A 20,989-nucleotide genomic window follows, 5' to 3' on the forward strand; every position below is an offset into this window, starting at 1 on the left:
ATGCCTTAAAAGAAATATTCCTTTTCTGTAGGCTATAGCAGCAAGAGACGCCATGGCCAAGTGTCTGTACGGAGCGTTGTTTGACTGGATCGTACTGCAAGTCAACCACGCTCTACTGTCCAAAAAGGATACTCTTAGGGAACATCAGGGCAACTCCATCGGTGTCCTGGATATTTTCGGGTTTGAAGATTTTGGCCCATACAACAGGTGAGTCAAGTTGCATTGTGTTAAATAATTATGACAAGTGGCCGCTAAATTTAGTACCTATGCCTATACAAAATTAAACTTAGTTTAACTTTCTTTCCTTAATCACTGCAGGTCCTTTATACAGTCCTTTATTCAGCGAGATGTGAACTTTGATAAACTTTGGAATGATTTAATTGATCTTGCATTTCAAAACGTAGTTTCAAAACTGATTATGTTTACAGTTTCGAGCAGTTGTGCATCAACTACGCCAACGAGCACTTGCAGTACTACTTCAACCAACATGTGTTCAAGTACGAGCAGGAGGAGTACCGCAAGGAAGGCATCCGCTGGAGCGACATTGACTTTCTGGACAATACAGCTTGCCTGCATCTGATAGAGGCCAAGCCCAGTGGCCTGCTGTGTCTGCTGGACGATGAGTGCAAGTCAGTATACAACATTGTGAAATAACTTAGCTCCTGTTATTAAGGATTATTGCGCACATTTTCCATCAGAGGTGTTAATACCATCGCCGCAGCAAACCTGCAGACTAAGCGAATTTCCATTTACCTGGCTGGATTTCTACTAAAATATTCTCTAAAAATTGTCAGATTTTATTTCCTGTTTAATTAACCTTAATTTTAGTGAGTACCTAGGTTTGCTGCTACAGGGAAGATATTGAGATGTGTTTTTTTATTGCAATGTCGATAGCTTAGTATTAAATAAACAAAATTTCCAAATGTCGTTTAAATATATCCATAAACAAGCAAACTACAACAGTTTATTTATTCTCCATAAGAATAACATGGGAATTTTAAATTTACAATTTTATAAATTATCTCCGTAACCGTTGGGCATACAACAACATTTTAATATACAAAATTATTTCTTTTTTAAGCTCTACAAAATGGTTTGGAGAGAAATTATAAAATTTTGTGTTTTTGGGGTCATAATGGGAATCAATTTTTATCCCATATAACCCCCCATAAACCATCGTTCCCGTAGTCCGATTATGCTGATTCGCAAACTCGTTCGAATAAACGTAGGTTTCATGAGTCAAACCACTTGTTTATCAGTATTTCTTTAATTTACCTTCATAATTCATGTTTTGCAGTTTCCCTGGTGCATCCAATGAGACCCTCCTGCAAAAGTTCAACTTGGTACACAAGGACAATGCCTTCTATGAGATGCCTCACAAGCGGGAGCCTGCCTTCATTGTAAGGCACTACGCTGGCAGGGTCAAATATCAGGTATTAATAAAGTTCTTTTAAAATTTGCTATATACTCATAGGTATTTTAATCCTTGATGATTTGATATATTCCGTTTGATATATCAAGCAAATATATAGTCAATGACTTCAAAATGCAATATTAAGAGGAAGAATACAAAAAGTACAAGCTCTGTAACAACGCTAATTTGTAAACATAAAAGAGTGAATAAAAAAAGGTCGACTATAAGTACCATGAAAAATTGTGTAATAACCAGAACAAAACGCTTGTGTTTTTATCGGTTTAGTACTTTATCATAGATTTTCATTCATGTTGTAGCTTAAGAAAAGGGTGCAGTTGTTCAGTGACGAGGGTGTGCGACATTTATCTGGGGGTTAAATCCCACCAATGACCGTCTATGGTTTTCAGCTCTTTGGGCAGTCCAACCTAAGCTGTGGTCCACCTACCTAGAGAAAAAAGTATGGTTTCTTCAAGTGAGGGAAACTATGTCAGAGAAACTTCCTCCACTCGAGTCCTACGACATTGAGTGGCTACTGTATCTCTAAATATTTGATTTCAGGTTGCGGAGATGCGGGAAAAGAACCTGGACCTGATGAGGACTGAGATGGTCGGTGTTTTGAAAAACTCCTCAATGGCGTTTGTGCGAGAGCTGGTTGGCGCAGACCCGGTGGCGGTGTTCCGGTGGGCCATCCTGCGTGCATTCTTCAGAGCACACTTTGCATTCAACGAGGCTGGCCGGCGCCATCGCCAGTTCAGAGGTAACAACTAAGAATTGAAAATGAAGCAGTAGTTCATTTCCACACATCTGACTTTCTGTCAAGAAACAATTTACAGCTATCACCTAACATTCGCTGTAAATTGTATAATTAGTTAATTTTTTCCTCATAAAGCTTTTATTAAATCACAATAATCTTTTCACAAAAACATAAAGTTGTTGATGTTGATGGACGAGATTGTCTAAGAAACTACGTACTTGTAAGCTGTCTCAGTTTCTAAAGAAACCTCTTTTTCAGATGGATCCAGGCCAAGTCTTGTTCATAACAGATATCGCAATGAAAACTTAATCAGGTAAATTATTTTCAATTGCTAATTATATATTGCAGTGCCATACCCATTATTAAAATTTGTTTGTAGATACTGTGTTTGAAATTGTGTGACTATCATAGTTGCTAATATTTGTATTGAACTTTGTACATATTCCCAGTTTGTACATCTGTTCTATCTCGGCAAAACGTAACGTAACGTTTTATCTCTTTCTTAGTTTTCACAGTATTGAGAGCTATTATTTTTGAAAATCAATGTTTACTTACAAGTAAGCTTTCATTGGTACTCTGGCAAACTAAAAGATTTCATTAGTTTTAAATTGAGCCTATTTAGTTGCCAAATAGCTATACTACTTCCACTTGCAAGTTGCACAGTGTACTCCGTAGTTGTGTACGTTACCAGTAAATCAGTTTGACACGGTTGTTCTGTTTTGTAGCCATCTTGTGACCGTGTCATCAGTTAACCTCACGGTTAACAGGATAGCGTAAGTTGAGCACCAAATAAGTGTTTCATTGTCAACATAGGGATGGGCGAGTACGCTCAGAAAGGGCAAGCAATTTAAATTGTTATTAAGTTATAACAATAATAATTAATAATTTAAATTTTATTAAGGAAATTGACAAAAATCAGGATTACCTTTAAATAAGTCCATAGAGACACATAAAATATACAACACAAATGTAGAAATTTTCGTGAACTGGAGAAATGGCAATGGCAGTTGAACCAGCCACTCAACTACGAAAACTTCTACTTTTGTGTTGTATATTTTATGTGTCTCTACATGGACTTATTAAAAGGTAAGCCTTAGCCTGCTTTCCTGTCAATTTCCTTAATTAATTCCAGGCAAATACCCTATCTTTTTATCAGATATCAATAATTATAATTTTTTCATTTTTTTAATCAATAATTTGTTATTGAAAAATAAAACCAGCTGGATGAAATTGTAATCGGAACAAATGAGGGACTATACAAATGTAGCCTTTTGTTAAAATGATAATTTAAAATTTTAAAATATCATAATCATGTAAAAAATAATCATTAAATTTTAAATTATTTTTACGTCTAGTTCAATTTTATGATTGTTTCTGTTTATTGGATAGTTTATTTATGGATTGCGTTGAGAAACTACCGTAAAATAAATCTGAGTTTATTATAACTGGGAGGTATTGTGACTGGTTTAAAAATTATATTCCAACATTTCAAAAAAGCTATAATTTTTTCTTTCATTAAAAAATGGGTAGCCTCTAGATTACCAAGATATAAGTTGTTTAAATAACTGTGTTATCCGTAATCTAGTTGTTTGCTGTGGCAACTAGTTTCGGCTCACATCGGAGGCTTTACAATGATTGGATAGCTTCTTCCGAAGGTCATCTTTCACACACATCTAATAATCTAGAAGTAAACTCCCACCGGTTGCATCGTAAGAGCTCTAGTCATGCTCAATATCTTTGTTATTTTCAAATTATAGTGAGCCGAAACTAGTTGCCACAGCTACTAATTTATTGCCGATAATACAGGTATCTACACTAATTATCGTATCTTTCCTTAAAAGGAGTAAAATATTTCCCTTCAAGTTTAAGACTAGTGCTCGTCCATCCCTCAAGTTAACAGGTCTTCTTATTATCTTTGGTTGGAGTTTGGTTATGCACTAAATTTTGGTTTAAACAAGTTATTTTTTGTTACCTCCTTAAACCTGTTTTGATGTGTAACTGTTGTGTGATATAATTATTTTGTTATTAATCATTTAGTGTTCTATTGTTTTACATGGACATACACATTTTTTATCTAACTAAGACTACTTTTAAAATTTTATTTACTGGAAACAGGAAACTGTACTAAGAAATATTTTTACATACATACGATTCAGTCAGGGCTTCACACCACAGGCCCTCAAAGTGTATGTGGTATAATTTGCAACAATTAGAAAATAGAATTAACATTTAAATTATGCCAACAGATTTTATTTTAATACATAACCTGAAAAATATGTTTGGCTCAATAGCATTTGTTGTAAAATATTTCCAGTGAGCTATCAAAAACATTATTTACTAATTTGTATTTCCAAACAAAACCAACTATCTAAAGAGAATCATTTAACAACTTTAATAGATTTCATTAACATATATGTTTAATGTTGAGTAAAATGTAACACTGTAAAACTTGGTGAATTATCAGTTTACATTTTTTCCCACAAACTGTCATAATTATGTTACTAACTAAGATAAGAGGAACAAAGAGTTGAAAATAACGGGTTTTGGGTGAATGTGACAGATTGTACCCAAGATATGGTGCTAGCACTTCTAACTTACCAACGAAGACGAAACAAAACAACGACAAGTTCGACGAACAACGAAAAGAGCCACAAAGAAACAACCGTTTCAGTTGGCCGAACCAACAACCAACGAATCAGACAACGAACAAACAACGAACCCCAGACAGCGACAAAAAACCTGTCTTCCGACGAGCCATTAATCCTGAAGATGCTAAAGTTTTTGAACGTGCGACTCAAATCGTGATGTATGTATTGGGACTTGTTTATTCGGTTGGTGGCGGGAATTACTGGTGGTGGTGGACTAAACAAGGAAGCTTAGTGTTAACACATTTTAGTTCTTAGACCTGCATAATCTTACTGAATGCGTAGCTATTATAGTTTGTACATTCAGTAGAACCTCGCCAATTCCAATTTCAGAGGAAACCCAATATATTTTGATTAGTAAGTTTGAATTATAGAGGTCAGAATAAATTAAATGTGAATTATGGGTGTCAAAGTTTTAAGTGTAGAGAGTTTGAGAGAACGGAGACTAATGAACACATCGTGGGAACATCAATAAGAGCGTCAGTTCATGTTAGAACATGAGTATTGTTCTAAATTAGAATTACAGAGGCTTACGGTAATGCAGTTTGAATTGTAGAGGTTGACTTTGAATTTTGGAGGTAGCAATTCAAACTATGGCAACAAAATTTGAATTGTAGAGGCTCAAGTATGTGCAAATTTGAATTGCAGAGGCTGCATTAAGTGTAAAAATTAGGGGTCTGCGGTACAGAAAATTTAAGGTCGGTACGGTTCGGTACGGTACAATATTTTGTACCTCGGTTCTCGGTACAAAATCGGTACGGTACGCGGCTACCCGTATTTTTGCGGTTTTCTTCTCAGAACTGTATCCAAACCATTATTTTTAACTTTAATACATAGACATTACTATGAAAATGGATGGTATAATACATTCATGGTTTTCTAACAACAATTACTGTACCACATATTATTAAAACAAAACCTTTTACTACTACGAGGATTGTGTCAAGAAAAATCACAGTTGAGATAAAGGCTTTACCTATTTTACTCTGAGATACTTTGAATAGCCATGATAAAGTAGTTTAAAAATAGGATGAGAGTTTTTATGAATAAACATGTTTGAAACATTTATTGACAAGATAATTTCACAAAACTGATAAATTATTTCCAACCAACACAATGTCTAGTTGTTTTTTTTTTTTTTTTTTAAACATATAAAAGCATTCAGTAGAAGACAGTGTAGTTTTGCCAGCTGTTCACAGCAGATGACAATGAAAAACTGGAGGTTATGATGAAGTAATGGCAAAGACCATTTTTTTTATCAGCTTCAAAACTAGTTAAGTTATAAGATGGATACAATTCTTGCAAAGTTTTTTTCTGAAACTAAAATTTGGATTATCACAGAGTAAGATTTGATGTTGGGCAATTAGACTTTATAACTGTGTAAAAGGTGTGTATCCCTGAATTTATAAATTGCATTCTACACTTATTCACTGCCAAACATAATTCAGTAGAACCTTGATGAACCGAGAATTACACTAGCCTACATAACTTCATTACCCCAAGTAAAATACCAAGATAATTTTTATAATTGTATTTGAATCGTATAATCTTAGTTTGTTAAAAATGGATTGTATGTTCAACAATAATTGCAGTCCATTATTGTTAAGCAGTATGGTCCCAAATTATTGTTTTTGATTTTGAAACATCACAGTTCATTTGACAAAATTATAGTTGAAGCAGCTCAATGTCAAGTCACGCACGCTTGTGCAATAGTTTGTTTACATGCTTTCTCCAGACCACGGGGGAGGGGAGGGTCTGATAAGCCGTCTATTGTTCACCCCCAAGAAGGTCCGACCCTCATTAGTGCCGCTCGGCTGCACTCAGTGGGGAACCCAATACCACAAATCAATCTTTTAAATGAATACAAATATTTGGTAATAATTGTTTTATTAATATTCACCGCTGATAACGACATGGGTGATTAGTAACCATGGCAACTTGTTGAATGCGTGATGAAGGGAAACCCAAGAAATAGAAGAACAAAGAGAAAGAATGACGTTGTTATCTTTATACCCTTTTTACAATTTCCGTTATTGTTATCTTTATGTAAGGTTTTATGATTTTGTTTTATAGGTTTATAAAATAATTCTTTTTAACTACGGGAATATCAATTTATAATTTATCAACGTGCTTCTCTTCTGAAACAGCAATACCGGATGCATAATAAAGGTCAATGGCCTAAAATATCACGATTGTGCAATATTGTATTTTGATGTTGAAATTAAAATTACGACAAAAGTTTGTATATATCCATGGTCGTCAATAGAAGGATAAAATATCCATAACAAATATTTAATTTATAAAATAAGATTGTAGATTTGTTACAAGTTTAATATGTAGCCATAAACAGTTTTATGGCAGTAGGCAATGGCCAGCGGCAAATTCAATATTCACGAAAATACTGATTAAGTTAGAGATAACATTTAACAGTCATCACAAAACTATTATTTTTATGATAAAACAGAATTGGGGAAAGTCGTAAAGAAATAAAAGTGATAAAACTCAACAGTTCTTGGAAGTACTTCAATACAACAATTATTGTCGTGATAAAATGTTAATGGATTTGGGACTGCTAATGGGTTTTTTATTGCATCATCACGCTAGTAATAAATTATGAAGATCGTAAACAAACATCTGATAAGACATTTATGTGCTCGGAACCAACTGCCGTTGACTACGATAATAAACTGAAAGTAATTTATTATTATAATAGGCTGTACCGAACCGAATTTGTACCGTGTAAAATGCTGTACCGAACCGATGACGGTAATTAAGCTTGTACCGTACCGTACCGACTTTTTCGGTGCACCGCAGACCCCTAGTAAAAATCACTTTGAATTATCGGTACCTATATTATTTGTCGAAGTTTAGAAGTTTTCTGAGGGGATCAGACAAACATTTCTTATTATAGAGGTTTTTGAATCATCGAGGTTTGAATTAGCGAGGTTCTACAAAGAAAGGTTAGAAGAGGTATTAAGTACTGTACTGTAGTTGCTCATCTGCTTATTTCTTATTTATTTTTTTGATTAGAGAAGGTTTTTTGTCTGCTGCTTAGATGTAACTGAAGTTTTCACTCATCAATTAAGGAGTAAATTATGTATCAGATTGGACGCACTGAATTTAATTACTGATTATTAATCAAAGAGTTCTCAAATATATTTAAAAATTTGCCTTAAGCTAAAAAAAACTCCTTACAAATGTTGATTGAAAAAAAATTAAATATTCATGTAAAGTCCCTCTGTAGTCACTGATTTGCTAGACTGTTTGGAATGTAATTTTGTTTGCTCCTTTTAAAGAAAATGCTATACTTGTTTGAATTGTTAATACTGTAGCATTGCCTTTGAACTGCAGGAAATACACCAACTTACTATAGACTGTTTTGTTACCTTTTCTTGCATCTTTTGTGAGGGATAATATCCGTGTTACCTGATGTAAAGCTATTTGATAATTCTGATTAAACTCAAATAACAACTTTTTAACTACACTTCACAAACACCATTTGCATTTTTCTGGAAAGTGGTTCAATCAATTCTATTTTTCTGACAATATATGTCTGCTTGTAGGAAGAACAAGTCCTTCAGACCTCGACAGCAGGGCAAGAAGGGATTGAAGAACTTGGAGAGTATCAAGACGCTGGCTGGCCGGACACAGACACATACACACAAGGCTCGTAAACAACCACTTACGGTGACTGCTCAGTTCCAGCAATCTCTGCACAGCCTCATGGACACGCTCAACCAGGCCAACCCGTTCTTTATACGGTGTATCAAGAGCAATGCGGAAAAGGTGGGTCTAAGTTCCTCATACTGGTTAATTTTCGTTTGGTACTGTGATTTGTTAAGGAATATTCTTGAATGCACTTAACACACTTCTTGTTCACATCTATTTGGTTTAGACTTGAGATGGTTAAGACTGGTGTTGGTGGAAACCAGAAATTTCTTATATAAAAATCTCAAATCTTGAAATCTGTACGCAACACTTTTTACCTGCGAAGATTGCAAAACAATTTGGGTAAAAATTATATAATGTTTATTTTGCGATCAAAACTGAAAGAAATCGGACTTCTGACCCTGACATGAATAACATGGCTGATACACCTAATCCTAGAAAACAAAATTTGTGTCGACAACGAACACAGAAATTAATTAAACTTCTGACTAGCATTGTAACATAAGAGAATGAAAACCAGTGTTTACTTATTTACTTTAACATAACATGTGAACCTATTAAACTAAACTATGACTTTCCTTTACAGATTCCAAACACGTTTGATGATGACACAGTCCAAAGACAGCTGAGGTATACAGGCATGTTGGAGACTGTGAGGATCCGACAAGCCGGATACAACGTCAGACTCACCTTTGATGAATTTATCCAGCTTTACAGGATACTTCTACCTAGAGGACTGCTCAGGTGGGATAGTCAAATCTCAACTGTGTCTTGGCTCATTTATTTTGAGAATTGTATTATATTAGAACTAAGATGACCATAGAGAAGTAAGGTACAGAAGAAACTTGCTTATGGGACAAGCTGCACTTTCTGCTCTAGCATGTTGTGCTGAAAATATACTTGTGACGAGCAAGGAAGATCTTGAGCAGCGAGCTCTGTGTTTGAGTTCCTATCACATAGGGCACAGGGTCTTCCTCCACCATGAGTGTTGTAGTACATGATGGCAAGAGGAAGGGCACAGTTCACTTGGCCTCTCCATCTTCTTCTGTCCTTCTACAAATCTTATTCCTCCACAAACTGCCACTGCACTCCTCTTGCTTCCACATCTCCTTTCACCTTGTCAATCCACCTTCTTCTAGGTCCTCCTCTGGGTCTTCTGCCGTTGGCTAACTCATGTTTTTGGTGATTCTATCATTTTCCATTCTTCTTAAGTGGCCCAACTATCTCATTATCAATTTCTCTGCTCGCAAAAGATTCAAGATTGAACATCCAATGGATGTATGCCTATTAAATTTTCTATACATCCAATGTTCTTGTTACCAGTAGAATGATACATGTTTGTGTGGACAGCTCTCAGAACGACGTGAAGGACTTCCTGCTGACAGTGAACCTCAACAGAGACAACTACCAGGTGGGAAGCTCCAAGATATTCATGAGAGAGAGTGAGAAACTCAAGCTGGACTACAAGCTGCATCAGCAGATCATGGCTGGCATCGTAAAGGTCAGTGTCCAATATCAGCTTACAGATCCAATACTACATACAGAGTTGGAACTAGTCTACTACAGTAGAACTGCAATGAGGCTGTACCACATGCGGATGGTGAAAAGTTTGAGTAATTGAATTAAGAAAAAAAAATTGGAGTATTTTTATGGGTCTCGGAAGATTTTGCGATTGAAAAATGTACTCTAATGCTGCAATTGCGAATGACAGTGATGACGTTTTTGAGAATGCAAGAGATGATGAATTTCTCATGAATGTAGGAGGCAATGATGACGTCTACACACAACTGTAGGAGATGATCAGTATTTTGCATGATCACGGATTATATAGATTCTTTAATATGGATGTAGCTTGGATGATTGGAGTTCTGTACTTGAAATGAGGCGTAAACGGTCACACTTAACTTCAATATTGTTGACTTAGTAATGTGTCAAATTACAGGCAAGTTTAGCTGTTGTTTCAGCCTATGAAACATCTCTGCGCTCTCGTAGCCAACTCCAGTAGTGGTGGTTACTGCTCTGAAGTTCGCAATCTGCGACGGCTGAACTGTCAGTTCAACTTACCTGTAATATTCTACGGTTTTACCCTGAAATCCACAATGAACAGTTAATAAAGCTATGCAGTTGGTTTTTAGAGTAAAGTTCTGTTTTAAAAACATATAATACTATTGTACCAAACCTTAAACAATATTAATAGACTTTTGGACATAGGACATTTTTAATTGTAAGGAAGTAAAATGTCACTCCTCTTTTATATCATTTTATATTTCAGGTTCAAAGGTGGTTCCGAGCTGTGTTGGAACGAAGAAGGTTTGTAAGGCTGAAAGAAGCTGTCATTACAATACAGGTTTGTATTGTTTTTGTGGTTATTTCACTGTAAACTACCTTTAATTTGAATTTTGTTTTTAAAAAATATACTTATTACTTTACATTAGGGATGGACGAGATTGGATTTTTAGTTCGAGACGAGACTAGACGAGATTTTTTATTTCTCATAAAATTTCGAGACAAGATCGAGACGGGATTTCCCTTCTCATACACAACGGGAAATGCACGTTCGGAATTTTTACCTGATTTTGTAACATTGTTAGATGACTGTTTAAATACAAAAATAATGATAATAGGCAAGAATATTTACAATCTATTATTAAAAAACATCAGCATAACATTTTTTTATTAATCACGCCTAACTTATTAAAAATGCCTACGATTAGGAAACATAGTGATATCAGTTAGGATAGAGTTCAACTTATCCTAAAATAAAATAAATTATAAAATAAAATATTAATTTTTAGAAAATAGTTACTTGTTTTGACTTTTTTGATAGTAATAAAACATTCCTCACACTGCTAACACTTAACAAAACTTCTCAAATGTTATTAAAATAATTAAAGTAATATTTACATTTGAAGAATTAAATAAGAACGCCTTCGCAAAGGAAACGCAACTACAACACGCTCCTGTATTGCGGGTATTGCATTGACTTTCTGCAGGTGTTTTATTTATTTTTTTTATTTTTATTCTTGTCTCAATAAAAATCTTGGCCAAAAAAAAAATCTCGTCTCGTGTAACAAGATTTAAAATTTCCTGAAAATTTCCCGAAATTTCTAGACTTGACCATCACTACTTTACATTAAACTAGATTACTTTTTATTCAAGTGGTATTCAACCCTGCTTGGTTTAGTAGTTGCTTAGTTTTTGGGGAGGATTCACTCCATCAACAATCACTCCAAACAAAGCGTACTTTAGATATTCATGTACTCAAGACATTAATTCTTGCACAGTTTTTTGTTCCCTCTTTTTTAGTAGTGCATTAATAATATTCCTTTGTGATATATATCAGGTATTGCACTGAACAATCATTATCTCTGCTGCTCTAGACCATGTATATTTTTTATATCTGATAAACTGTGTTTGCATGAAACCACTTGGCGGTAGGTTACTTGGCTCGGATAACTTAAAAAACTCGAAAACTAGGAACTTGTCCGTGCTACTGGCCTTGTGTAAACGCAGCTTTAATGATTTAACCAGTGTCACTGTTACTGTTCTACTCCACATTCTATTGTGTATTATTCTTTCCCTGTTGCAGGCTTACTGGAGAGGCGTGTTGGCTCGCAAGCAGGTGTACCAAGACAAACAGTGGAGCTCGGCGGCCGTGCAGATACAATCAGCCTGGCGCGCCTACTCCACCTGGCGTTGGTACCAGAAGCTCAAACGGAACATCATTGAGTTCCAGGCACACGCTCGCGGCTACATCACCCGAAACAGGGTGCGCTCCATGGTTCCTCGGAAGGTAGGTTTTGTTTTAGTTTATTTTATTTGGAAAGATTCGCTTTTAGTCAAACAAGTGTTGTTATTTTTTTGAAGGCCATGTGATACTAAAACCTGGTGGTGTAACAAAAGATATTATATTAACCTCAAAGCAATATTTATGCCTAAAAACTTCCTCTCATTCGCTAGCATACTGTACACTACTTGCCGACTTACCCACGTTTTATCTCATTCTTATTTTTCTCAGGCAAAACTAACCAACAGTAGACCGCCTTTGTCAACAGAGACGAGCCACGAAGATGTCGGCAGCAGGGATTCTGAGTAAGTATAACCTTATCATACTTAGTCTTTGTTAAAATGATTATTGATTTGACAAATTTGATTTGGTTTTTTTGGATACAGAATTTAAATGTAATCAATTATTGTAATTATTAAACCTTTCTTGTAGGAGCAGTGGGATCCATGAAGATAGTGATAATGAACAAAACCATGAACCCCTTGCCAGGCGAAATCAGCAAGACGACACTTTACATGAAATAAGGTAAAATTAATCCCATCATTTGGTTGATATATGTACAATCTAAGGTGTATGTCAAATATATTATGATAGAGAAACAACACATCATTCCAGAGTTGCCATTAATCTTGAGTTTCTTGACTTACATGAGTAATGTATGAATATATTCCCATGCAAAAAGGATGTGTATTATGTGAGAACTATCATCACTCGACTATTAACTTAATGTGGTTCGATTTGCTGATCGGTTGGTTGTCATGCTGTGTTGTAACAATGCAATTTTGTATGTTGTTTTTGCTGCTTGTAGTTTTTTTTATTGCCTGGTTATAGGGATTTACGATCATCAACACAAAGCCCAAGTTCATGGATTATAACATATTAAATGTGTTGTTTGATTTGCTTGATATTTAACTACGAAATTATGTTAAATGTTTTGAAACGCTTTAGATATTTGTACTTAAATTAACACATGGTTACAGAGTGGGAGACCCTAACAAAGAAATACAAACAAAGAAGAAGTTATCACCGAGACGGAGTAAAAACACTTTCTACCTGGAAGACAGTTCACTGGGTAAGTTAATTTTACCTTTTTAATTTTTGCTCACTTAAGGTAGCTTACGTACCATAATGCATTAGTTTGTAATGTGTTTTGATTAGTTTCCTTTGATGTTTTTGCACTTTTTGATTGAATGTTGCAATGTTGGTTTTGTCAAATTAAACTTCATTCTATTTAGTTCCATGTGAATGTCCTGCATCACATGATAAAAAGTTGGTTGATTCTATGAAATGATTTTTTGTACTTTGGCTTGTTTATCTAATGCATTAATTTGTTCCATAATTCCTTATTTTTAAATGTCCTTAAAAAAATCTAATTTTTCAACACATTGATGAACACACTGTTAATTTTTTGCATACCTAAAAAAAGGCAATACATTGTGTAATTAATAATTTTCATCAAGTTAAAGGGTCTTGAGAAATTTTCCCATTTCAAACACAGTTACTGTAAAGATTAAAATAATTATGACAATCTACTTACATATTGCCTGAAGGTGATTCAAGCTGACTTCCCAAGCTTTAAACATGTACAGCATGAAACGTAACTGCATTTGTCACCTTCTGGCAATACCCAAGTAGATTATCATCTACAATTGATTATTAAGGGTGTCAAGGCTGCTCAATTTAAAATAGCACTATAATCCAACCTGTTGGGTGAATTATTTTATATGTGTTATTTCATTTTCTGTTGTCTTTGCTTTACCATTTGCTATATGTACTAGCAAAAAAATAATGTTTTACATAATTGGTTTTTCCTAACCTGCAAAATGTATGCTTTGGCATTTAACATTATTCAAATAAATTTGTTTTGTATCCGCATGAAACTATCCTATATGAGCTAAATTTGGGTATTTAAATTTTAGACAAACTGCAACAGATGTTTGTTTTGCTAGATCCAACTAGATATTTTTATTTTGTCAATTAGTTTACATAGCGTTATCTGTGTGCCAACACATGTGGTTGTGTGAGGTGTTGGTAGCTTGTTTGTCGCACTGCCACGTTCGCTGTTTGCACGTGTCTGTTGCATGTGCAGACGCCAAGGAGCGCAAGGGCAGTAGTGATTCGCTCACGTCCACTCGGAGCAGCGACTCTCAAGTGCGAGACACGCTGTACAGAGCCAAGCGTCAGATCCAGGCGCTCATGGGTACGATTCACTCTTAGGGTCACCTTGTGCTTTCTATGCTATGTTATGTGTTCTCTGTAAAAGTTAAGCTATGTTTTACGTGTTTTTGTGATGTTAGCTGAGTGGATTCCATAAGGTCGATGGTTTGTGGAGAAAAGTTAGTTGGTTTTTGACAGTTTTTAGAAAATAGTATCAGCTTTCCTTGATCAACTCACATAGGATTTTTAATCGAGTCAAGCTTACTGGGATCGTAATAATAACATTTAGTAAGCAAGAATATAAGCTTGGCTTCATTTACTGACTTGATGCTTGATCTACCGAGTTTTAAAATGAAGGGACTTAAAAAGCTTGCGAGTCTGTACTTATGGCTGCTGTGTAAGGTAACAAATTTTGTTCGCTATCCATTCTGCACTCTTTCTTCACTTTTATACAGTTTACATTTACAACCATTTATAAAATATGTATTACAAAATATAAATTAAAAACAATATAAATAAAAAAAATATGTAAATTATTCAGTAAATCTTTATACTATTATTTACAAGTATCATCAACTCTTACTTTAGGTTAACAGTGCTAAACGTAATTAAACAAAAGTTGCGGTAGAATAAGTTTTTTTATTCTTAAAGACATTTTGACTTGGCCGTCAGCTCCTGATTTTAGATGTAGGCCATTGGAACAATTTAATTCTGATTTGTTTTATTAATGTGAACAGTAGAGAGGTTTAACCTGTAGAAATCTCATTGTGTTAATGTACTATATACATCCCGATACAAATTGTATTCCAGAGGAGCTAAGCCCTCCTAGTCCAAGAGAGGAGGGGAGGTGGCAGAAAGGTCTGGGATTGGTCTCTAGAAAGATTAGGGGTAAGGACGAGTAACCCTTAATCTGCCCCACCCATCAGTTTGTGTAAAATAACCCCTTTAGTTTGTGTTAAAGTCGTGTTGGAGTTTCCCTGTACAATTTTAATTTTTTAAACAAGTTCATTCATTTTTTTATAATTGTAGTTGTTTTTGCTCCAAATGACTCAAACTCCTCCTTACTGAAAGTTAGAAGTCTAAACTTGATATAAAGTATTTATAACTGGTTGTATGATGTTTTAACTTAATTTATCTTTTTCCCCATCCTCGAATTTAGAAAAGCACAGTGTCTATAATTTTTTAGCTTTAGCAATCATTTTGCTCAGTAGTTAATTATCTGCATTTTCTCCTAGGAAGGAACTCAGTTAATATGTAATAAGAATATTTTGAACAGAATTCACTGCAATTTTCTAGACAGTTTTCTACTGCCTATAAAATAAATTAAAAGTTAATTTTGATCATTTTGTGTTTCACTAATTTAGCTAGCACTAATTTAATGATTTTTTATTCCCCATAGGTATTTGAATCATATACTTTGAAAAGGTTATTTTTATTTAAATCTAAAAAGTAAATTCACATCTATTCCTGAAATCTGAAGTATTAACTGTATATTTTGTACTTCAATAAGTGGGATTTGAGAAGGATTTATTGTGAATGCTTCGCACGAGTCAGCTAGTTTTAACTTAATCAACAGTAGATTCTTCACTTACAAGTAAGATATAAAATTACTATGGTAAAACAACATCATGAATAACTAGCCAGAACCAGCAATTACCAGTAAATAATCATTTAGAAATACTTATTGGGATTTTTATATTCTCCCCCCCCCCCCCTTAGTCTTGTTAATAAGACTAAGGATTAGCCTGGCAATAAAATTGGAGGGACTTTCAATGTATTACTAGTTCAAGTTGGCTGTAATAAGCTGTTGTAGGAATTTTCTGTATGAGTGAGCTTTTTGTGTATGTCTCAAAGCTGGCACTTTGCTCACCTTAATGTGTGTCCAGTCCACCAAAAGCTTGTTACTTTGTTAATTGGATATATTGTGTTCATATTGTGAGGGAAAAAACATGAAAATTACCTTATTTATAACCCAAATAGCACAATTTGTGAAAAGTTATAAACTCTAATTCAACCCACCTTTGTCAATGTTGTAGGTGTTGGAGCAAATAAGAAGACAGACACACTGAGCGATTGTGAGATGGACGATGTGAGAGAGCCGTTGTATCACCCGATGATCGTGACTGGTCGTGCACCCACAGTGGACGCCGAGCCACTGGCACCGACACGACTGGCACGGCGCCGAGACAACGCTCAGCAAATGTCAGTAGATCACAACCATCGTATACCTCTGTAATAATACTGAAGAACAGAACAGTGTTACAAACACATTATTATTTGGAGTAGAGGGTGTCTAAATTGAGAAATACCGGGATATTGGGAAAAAATACTGAAAATGAATCTGATATATACTGTGGGTTTTTTTTTATTTAAGAGTTCAATTCAGCTATAAGTTGTATCTATTAGCCTTATTTAGTATACATTAGCCCATAGACTATATTTTCCCAGGTAAGCTAAGGTGAATTTTTGGTCCATTGCTTTTCAAAAAATCCATGTATACAATAGAACCTAACTACAATAGAAACTAAGTCCATTTCAATTTCAGAAACTAAGTCCATTTCAATTTCGTAAACTAACTACATTTTCAACACAGATATAGGATTAATATTAAATAAAGTCAAAGACAAAACTATTCTCTCTGGTGAGTGAAGCCCAAAAATAACAGCTGATATATTTGCAGACCATCACAGCTGGACTTGAAGCGAAGGAACAGTGACCCGGCGAACCGTCTGCCCCCTCCCCCTGCACCACCACCTCCGCTGCCCCCACTGCCATCCCCAGACCTGGGCCTCCTGGAGTGGAAGGGCACGTCCATGTTCACCATCGCAGGACACAATTTCTGCAAAGAGGGTCGGTTCTCCAAGGAGGACCGTTGTGCTTACTGTGACAAACCGATGGATGCCTTCCTCACTCAGGGACACAAGTGTATAGGTGAGTAGGTATATTATGTAGTTAGTCTGGAAAATAGGTTTATACCAGATTAAAATCAGGCAAATGAAAATTGGTCTGATGTAGTTGGAGTATTTTGTTGTATTCAATAACTAAATTCAGAAAGATAAAAGTATTTTAATCTTAATTCTCAGATAATTTAAAACCTTAATTATGTACCTATTGAATGTTGTAAAAGACCATTGTTGTGTTTCAGACTGCAAAGCGTTGTTCCACCCCAAGTGTATACAGAACGGTGGCGTGCTGTCGATGCCGTGTGTGCCGAGGGTGAGTGGTGGTCGCAAGAAGCACCGCAAGACGACCCGCAGCCACGGTCACAACATGCACGGCCCGCAGTCTCTCAGACCTTCGGCCCCGCAGCAACAACTGTCTCAGTTCAGTCTGACCGGCACCAGCGAGTTCACTGACCGAGCAGACCGCATCATATCAGATGTGCGTGAACTGCAACTGATGCAGGACTTCATCACAACCAAGGTACATAGAGTTGATTATTTGCTGTTTTACAACTGATGGTAGGCTGGTAAATAATATTTATAATTGTATAAATTCAGACTATAGGATATATAAAGCACAAGGGCCTTGGTTTTTAGGATTCTTTGAGTGGATAGCAGGCTTACCTGAATGGGAAAGAGTACAAACTGGCACAGGAAACACAAAACTTTATACTTGGTATATACTCAAAACATTAGAATATTGCACTGTTACTGACAGCATTTTCAACTAAGTAAGAGAGAGTTTTACTCAACAAAAATCCTAATAAGGCTAGTTTTAGTTGTGGTAGTATGTCATTCTCATTTCCTGATGCTGGTACCCCACATACCATTGTGCCATCTCATAACATAATGTGTTAAGACAATTTTCCTAGCGTTATTTCGTACTAACCACTAGATAAAAATAACCTTGAATGAACTTCTAACCAACTACTCAACTCTGAGTCGGACTACTCGGCTTGACCTTGAGTACTCGTTAAAACTTGAGTAATTACTTTGCATTTTTGCATATACTTTCCATTTCCATACTTCTAACTACTTTATTTCTCAGTGGTCAGGGAAAACCTGGAAAAGTAAGGGAATTTTGTGTTTCTATTTTTCCATTCAATTGTATTTTAACATATTCTCATTCTCAATGAGTAGAACAATAACACATTTAATTATCGTCATCCATAAAGTAAATTTTATGAAACCTTTAGGCAACATTATGTTTATGTGTGATCTATTTTTCATTGATTTCCAGATCTACAAGATAGAGAGTGGGGACAAGCAGAGTCAGGTAGACAGGGTGTTCAAGCAAGCTCTAAGAGAGTTCAAGGATAACCTCGTAGCTACATACAGTGTTGTCAACAAGCAGGGACCAGAGGCACTCAATATCAAGTATAAGGATCTGATCGCCAACTTCCTCAGAGTAAGTCGATTGATACACTGTCTTGAAGTCTTAGCAAAGTAGTATTTAAGACGAAGCTTGAATCAAGTAGGTTATTGGAAACTAACTTTGGTGTTACAAGGCTGGTTCTGGTTAAGATATTGTTTGTATGACAAATTGTCATACTTTTTTAGTTTTCTCTCTACCAAAACCAGTGAAAATGCGTATAAAGGAACAGTCGATCAGTAAAAACTCCTCAAGTTTTAAATGGATATCCCTGAAATCATTAAAACCTACTCATACGGATCTAGCCTATACTCATCTTTATCTGTTTTCCAAATTATCATTAAAATACCCCCGCTGCAGCAAACCTGCCGACTTAGAGAATTTCCATTTGCCTGGATTGATTTGTAATTATTAATCTATTAAATTAACATTTGTGTTTAACGAGTAACTAGGTTAGCTGCTACAGGGAAACTAACAAAGTGTGTTTTTATTAAAATATCAATAGCTTAGTATGAAATAAATGAAAACGCCAAGTTTGATCAAAATTTATCCATAAACAAGCCAACTACAACATATTATACTATTCTCCATAAGAATAACATGGGAATTTTAAATTAACAATTTTTTTTAATTTTCTCAGTAACCAATTATTTATTGTACAAAAACACTTTGATAACTAAATTATTTGTTTTTTAAGCTCTTTAAAAAGATCTAGAGAAAAATTGATAAATTGTGTGTTTTAAGGTAAAAAAAAATAGAAAAACCCATTTTTACCCCATGAAAACCCCCGTTAAACCCCGTTCCCATGGTCCAATCATGCTGGTTCGCGAACTCATTCAAGTTTATCCTGCCTTACACCTTCAAACCAAATTTTATCAAAATCGGACAAAAATTACTCAAGTTATCGTGCGAATGGACATATACATATATAAAATTTTGAACGAATGGTGTTTTTGGCCTCTGGAGACATCAAAATGAAAAAGTAAATCGGTCCCGGGCCTAGGTCTTACCATGAGACCTACGGTAATAGCTACTTCCCTATAGGGAAATTCGCTAAAATGACTAGGCTTGTTCTTCAACATTGTCAAAGTACGCCAAAAACTTAAAAAAACGCCTAAAACTAATTTTTCATGATATAACAGAGATGTATGTTTAGTTTCATGTAATTATTTTCTTTGGTGTTCTTTCACATTTCAAGCTTTAAGGATAATTACACTACCTGTATTGTACATATTAGACCAAAATATAATACATGTTTTACAATGTAAAGTGCACAAAGTCAAAACACTCATAACTTTTGCAGGTGATGGAGACAGTCTGCACCCAAGAGCAGACAAAGACTGACTTCCCGGTGACGATGGGTGTGAACGCTTTCCGCGGCTTTCTCAACGAGTTCATGGCGCAGACAAGAGTAGAGCAGGTGAAACCTCACAAAACGAAGAGGAAAAAAGAGAAGAAACGCAAGACGGAAGATCCAATTGCACACGCGGGCCACCATTTTGTGTTGACTATCATCAATATACCCACCGCCTGTGAGATCTGCACTAGTTTCTTCATGTGGCCGCTGGAGCGGGGCCTCGTGTGTCAGAGTAAGAGATTTTGTTTGATTTAGAAAATTAAAATTACCTCCTAGTTAAGGGTTTATTTTCTAGAGTTTGTGCATTTAAGTGAGGTCCGAGATGGGAGTTGTGCTGTTAACTTATTGAATTCTATAATTATATTTGTAAACTGTGATTTTAACACGTTCCCTACCGACCGTCATACTCCTCTGTAACTGAGGGATGAGTATAGTTAGCTAATGTGTTAACATGTTCCCTACCGACCATCACACTCCTCTGTAACTGAGGGACGAGTATAGTTGGTAGCTAATGTGTTAACACGTTCCTTACCGACCATCACACTCCTCTGTAACTGAGGGATGAGTATAGTTGGTAGCTAATGTGTTAACACGTTCCCTACCGACCGTCATACTCCTCTGTAACTGAGGGATGAGTATAGTTGGTAGCTAATGTGTTAACATGTTCCCTACCGACCATCACACTCCTCTGTAACTGAGGGACGAGTATAGTTGGTAGCTAATGTGTTAACACGTTCCCTACCGACCGTCATACTCCTCTGTAACTGAGGGATGAGTATAGTTGGTAGCTAATGTGTTAACATGTTCCCTACCGACCATCACACTCCTCTGTAACTGAGGGATGAGTATAGTTGGTAGCTAATGTGTTAACATGTTCCCTACCGACCATCAC

The 20,989-nt window shown here is 35.6% G+C and overlaps 1 protein-coding gene across 4 annotated transcripts in view; it reads left to right on the forward strand.

The window, feature by feature from the left end:
- LOC129002454 (unconventional myosin-IXa-like) overlaps positions 1-20,989 on the forward strand; it is a 46,261-nt gene that overhangs the window by 18,233 nt on the left and 7,039 nt on the right. Inside the window, exons 9-29 of one of the 4 annotated variants that reach the window (XM_054430272.1) lie at positions 32-207; positions 429-629; positions 1,298-1,433; positions 1,973-2,171; positions 2,427-2,481; positions 2,894-2,941; positions 4,729-4,974; positions 8,377-8,599; positions 9,069-9,226; positions 9,833-9,983; positions 10,755-10,829; positions 12,072-12,275; positions 12,501-12,574; positions 12,702-12,794; positions 13,250-13,341; positions 14,359-14,469; positions 16,463-16,628; positions 17,107-17,357; positions 17,572-17,849; positions 18,609-18,776; positions 20,044-20,329. In XM_054430272.1, the coding sequence (XP_054286247.1) occupies positions 32-207; positions 429-629; positions 1,298-1,433; positions 1,973-2,171; positions 2,427-2,481; positions 2,894-2,941; positions 4,729-4,974; positions 8,377-8,599; positions 9,069-9,226; positions 9,833-9,983; positions 10,755-10,829; positions 12,072-12,275; positions 12,501-12,574; positions 12,702-12,794; positions 13,250-13,341; positions 14,359-14,469; positions 16,463-16,628; positions 17,107-17,357; positions 17,572-17,849; positions 18,609-18,776; positions 20,044-20,329 (3,391 nt within the window). The remainder of the gene's footprint in view (positions 1-31; positions 208-428; positions 630-1,297; positions 1,434-1,972; positions 2,172-2,426; positions 2,482-2,893; positions 2,942-4,728; positions 4,975-8,376; positions 8,600-9,068; positions 9,227-9,832; positions 9,984-10,754; positions 10,830-12,071; positions 12,276-12,500; positions 12,575-12,701; positions 12,795-13,249; positions 13,342-14,358; positions 14,470-16,462; positions 16,629-17,106; positions 17,358-17,571; positions 17,850-18,608; positions 18,777-20,043; positions 20,330-20,989) is intronic. The other 3 variants (XM_054430274.1, XM_054430273.1, XM_054430275.1) reach the window with 3 other exon arrangements.

Source organism: Macrosteles quadrilineatus, unplaced genomic scaffold (assembly GCF_028750875.1).
Source record: "Macrosteles quadrilineatus isolate MER2022 unplaced genomic scaffold, UCM_ALF_1.0 Scaffold_9__3_contigs__length_116548681, whole genome shotgun sequence".
NCBI lineage: Eukaryota > Metazoa > Arthropoda > Insecta > Hemiptera > Cicadellidae > Macrosteles > Macrosteles quadrilineatus.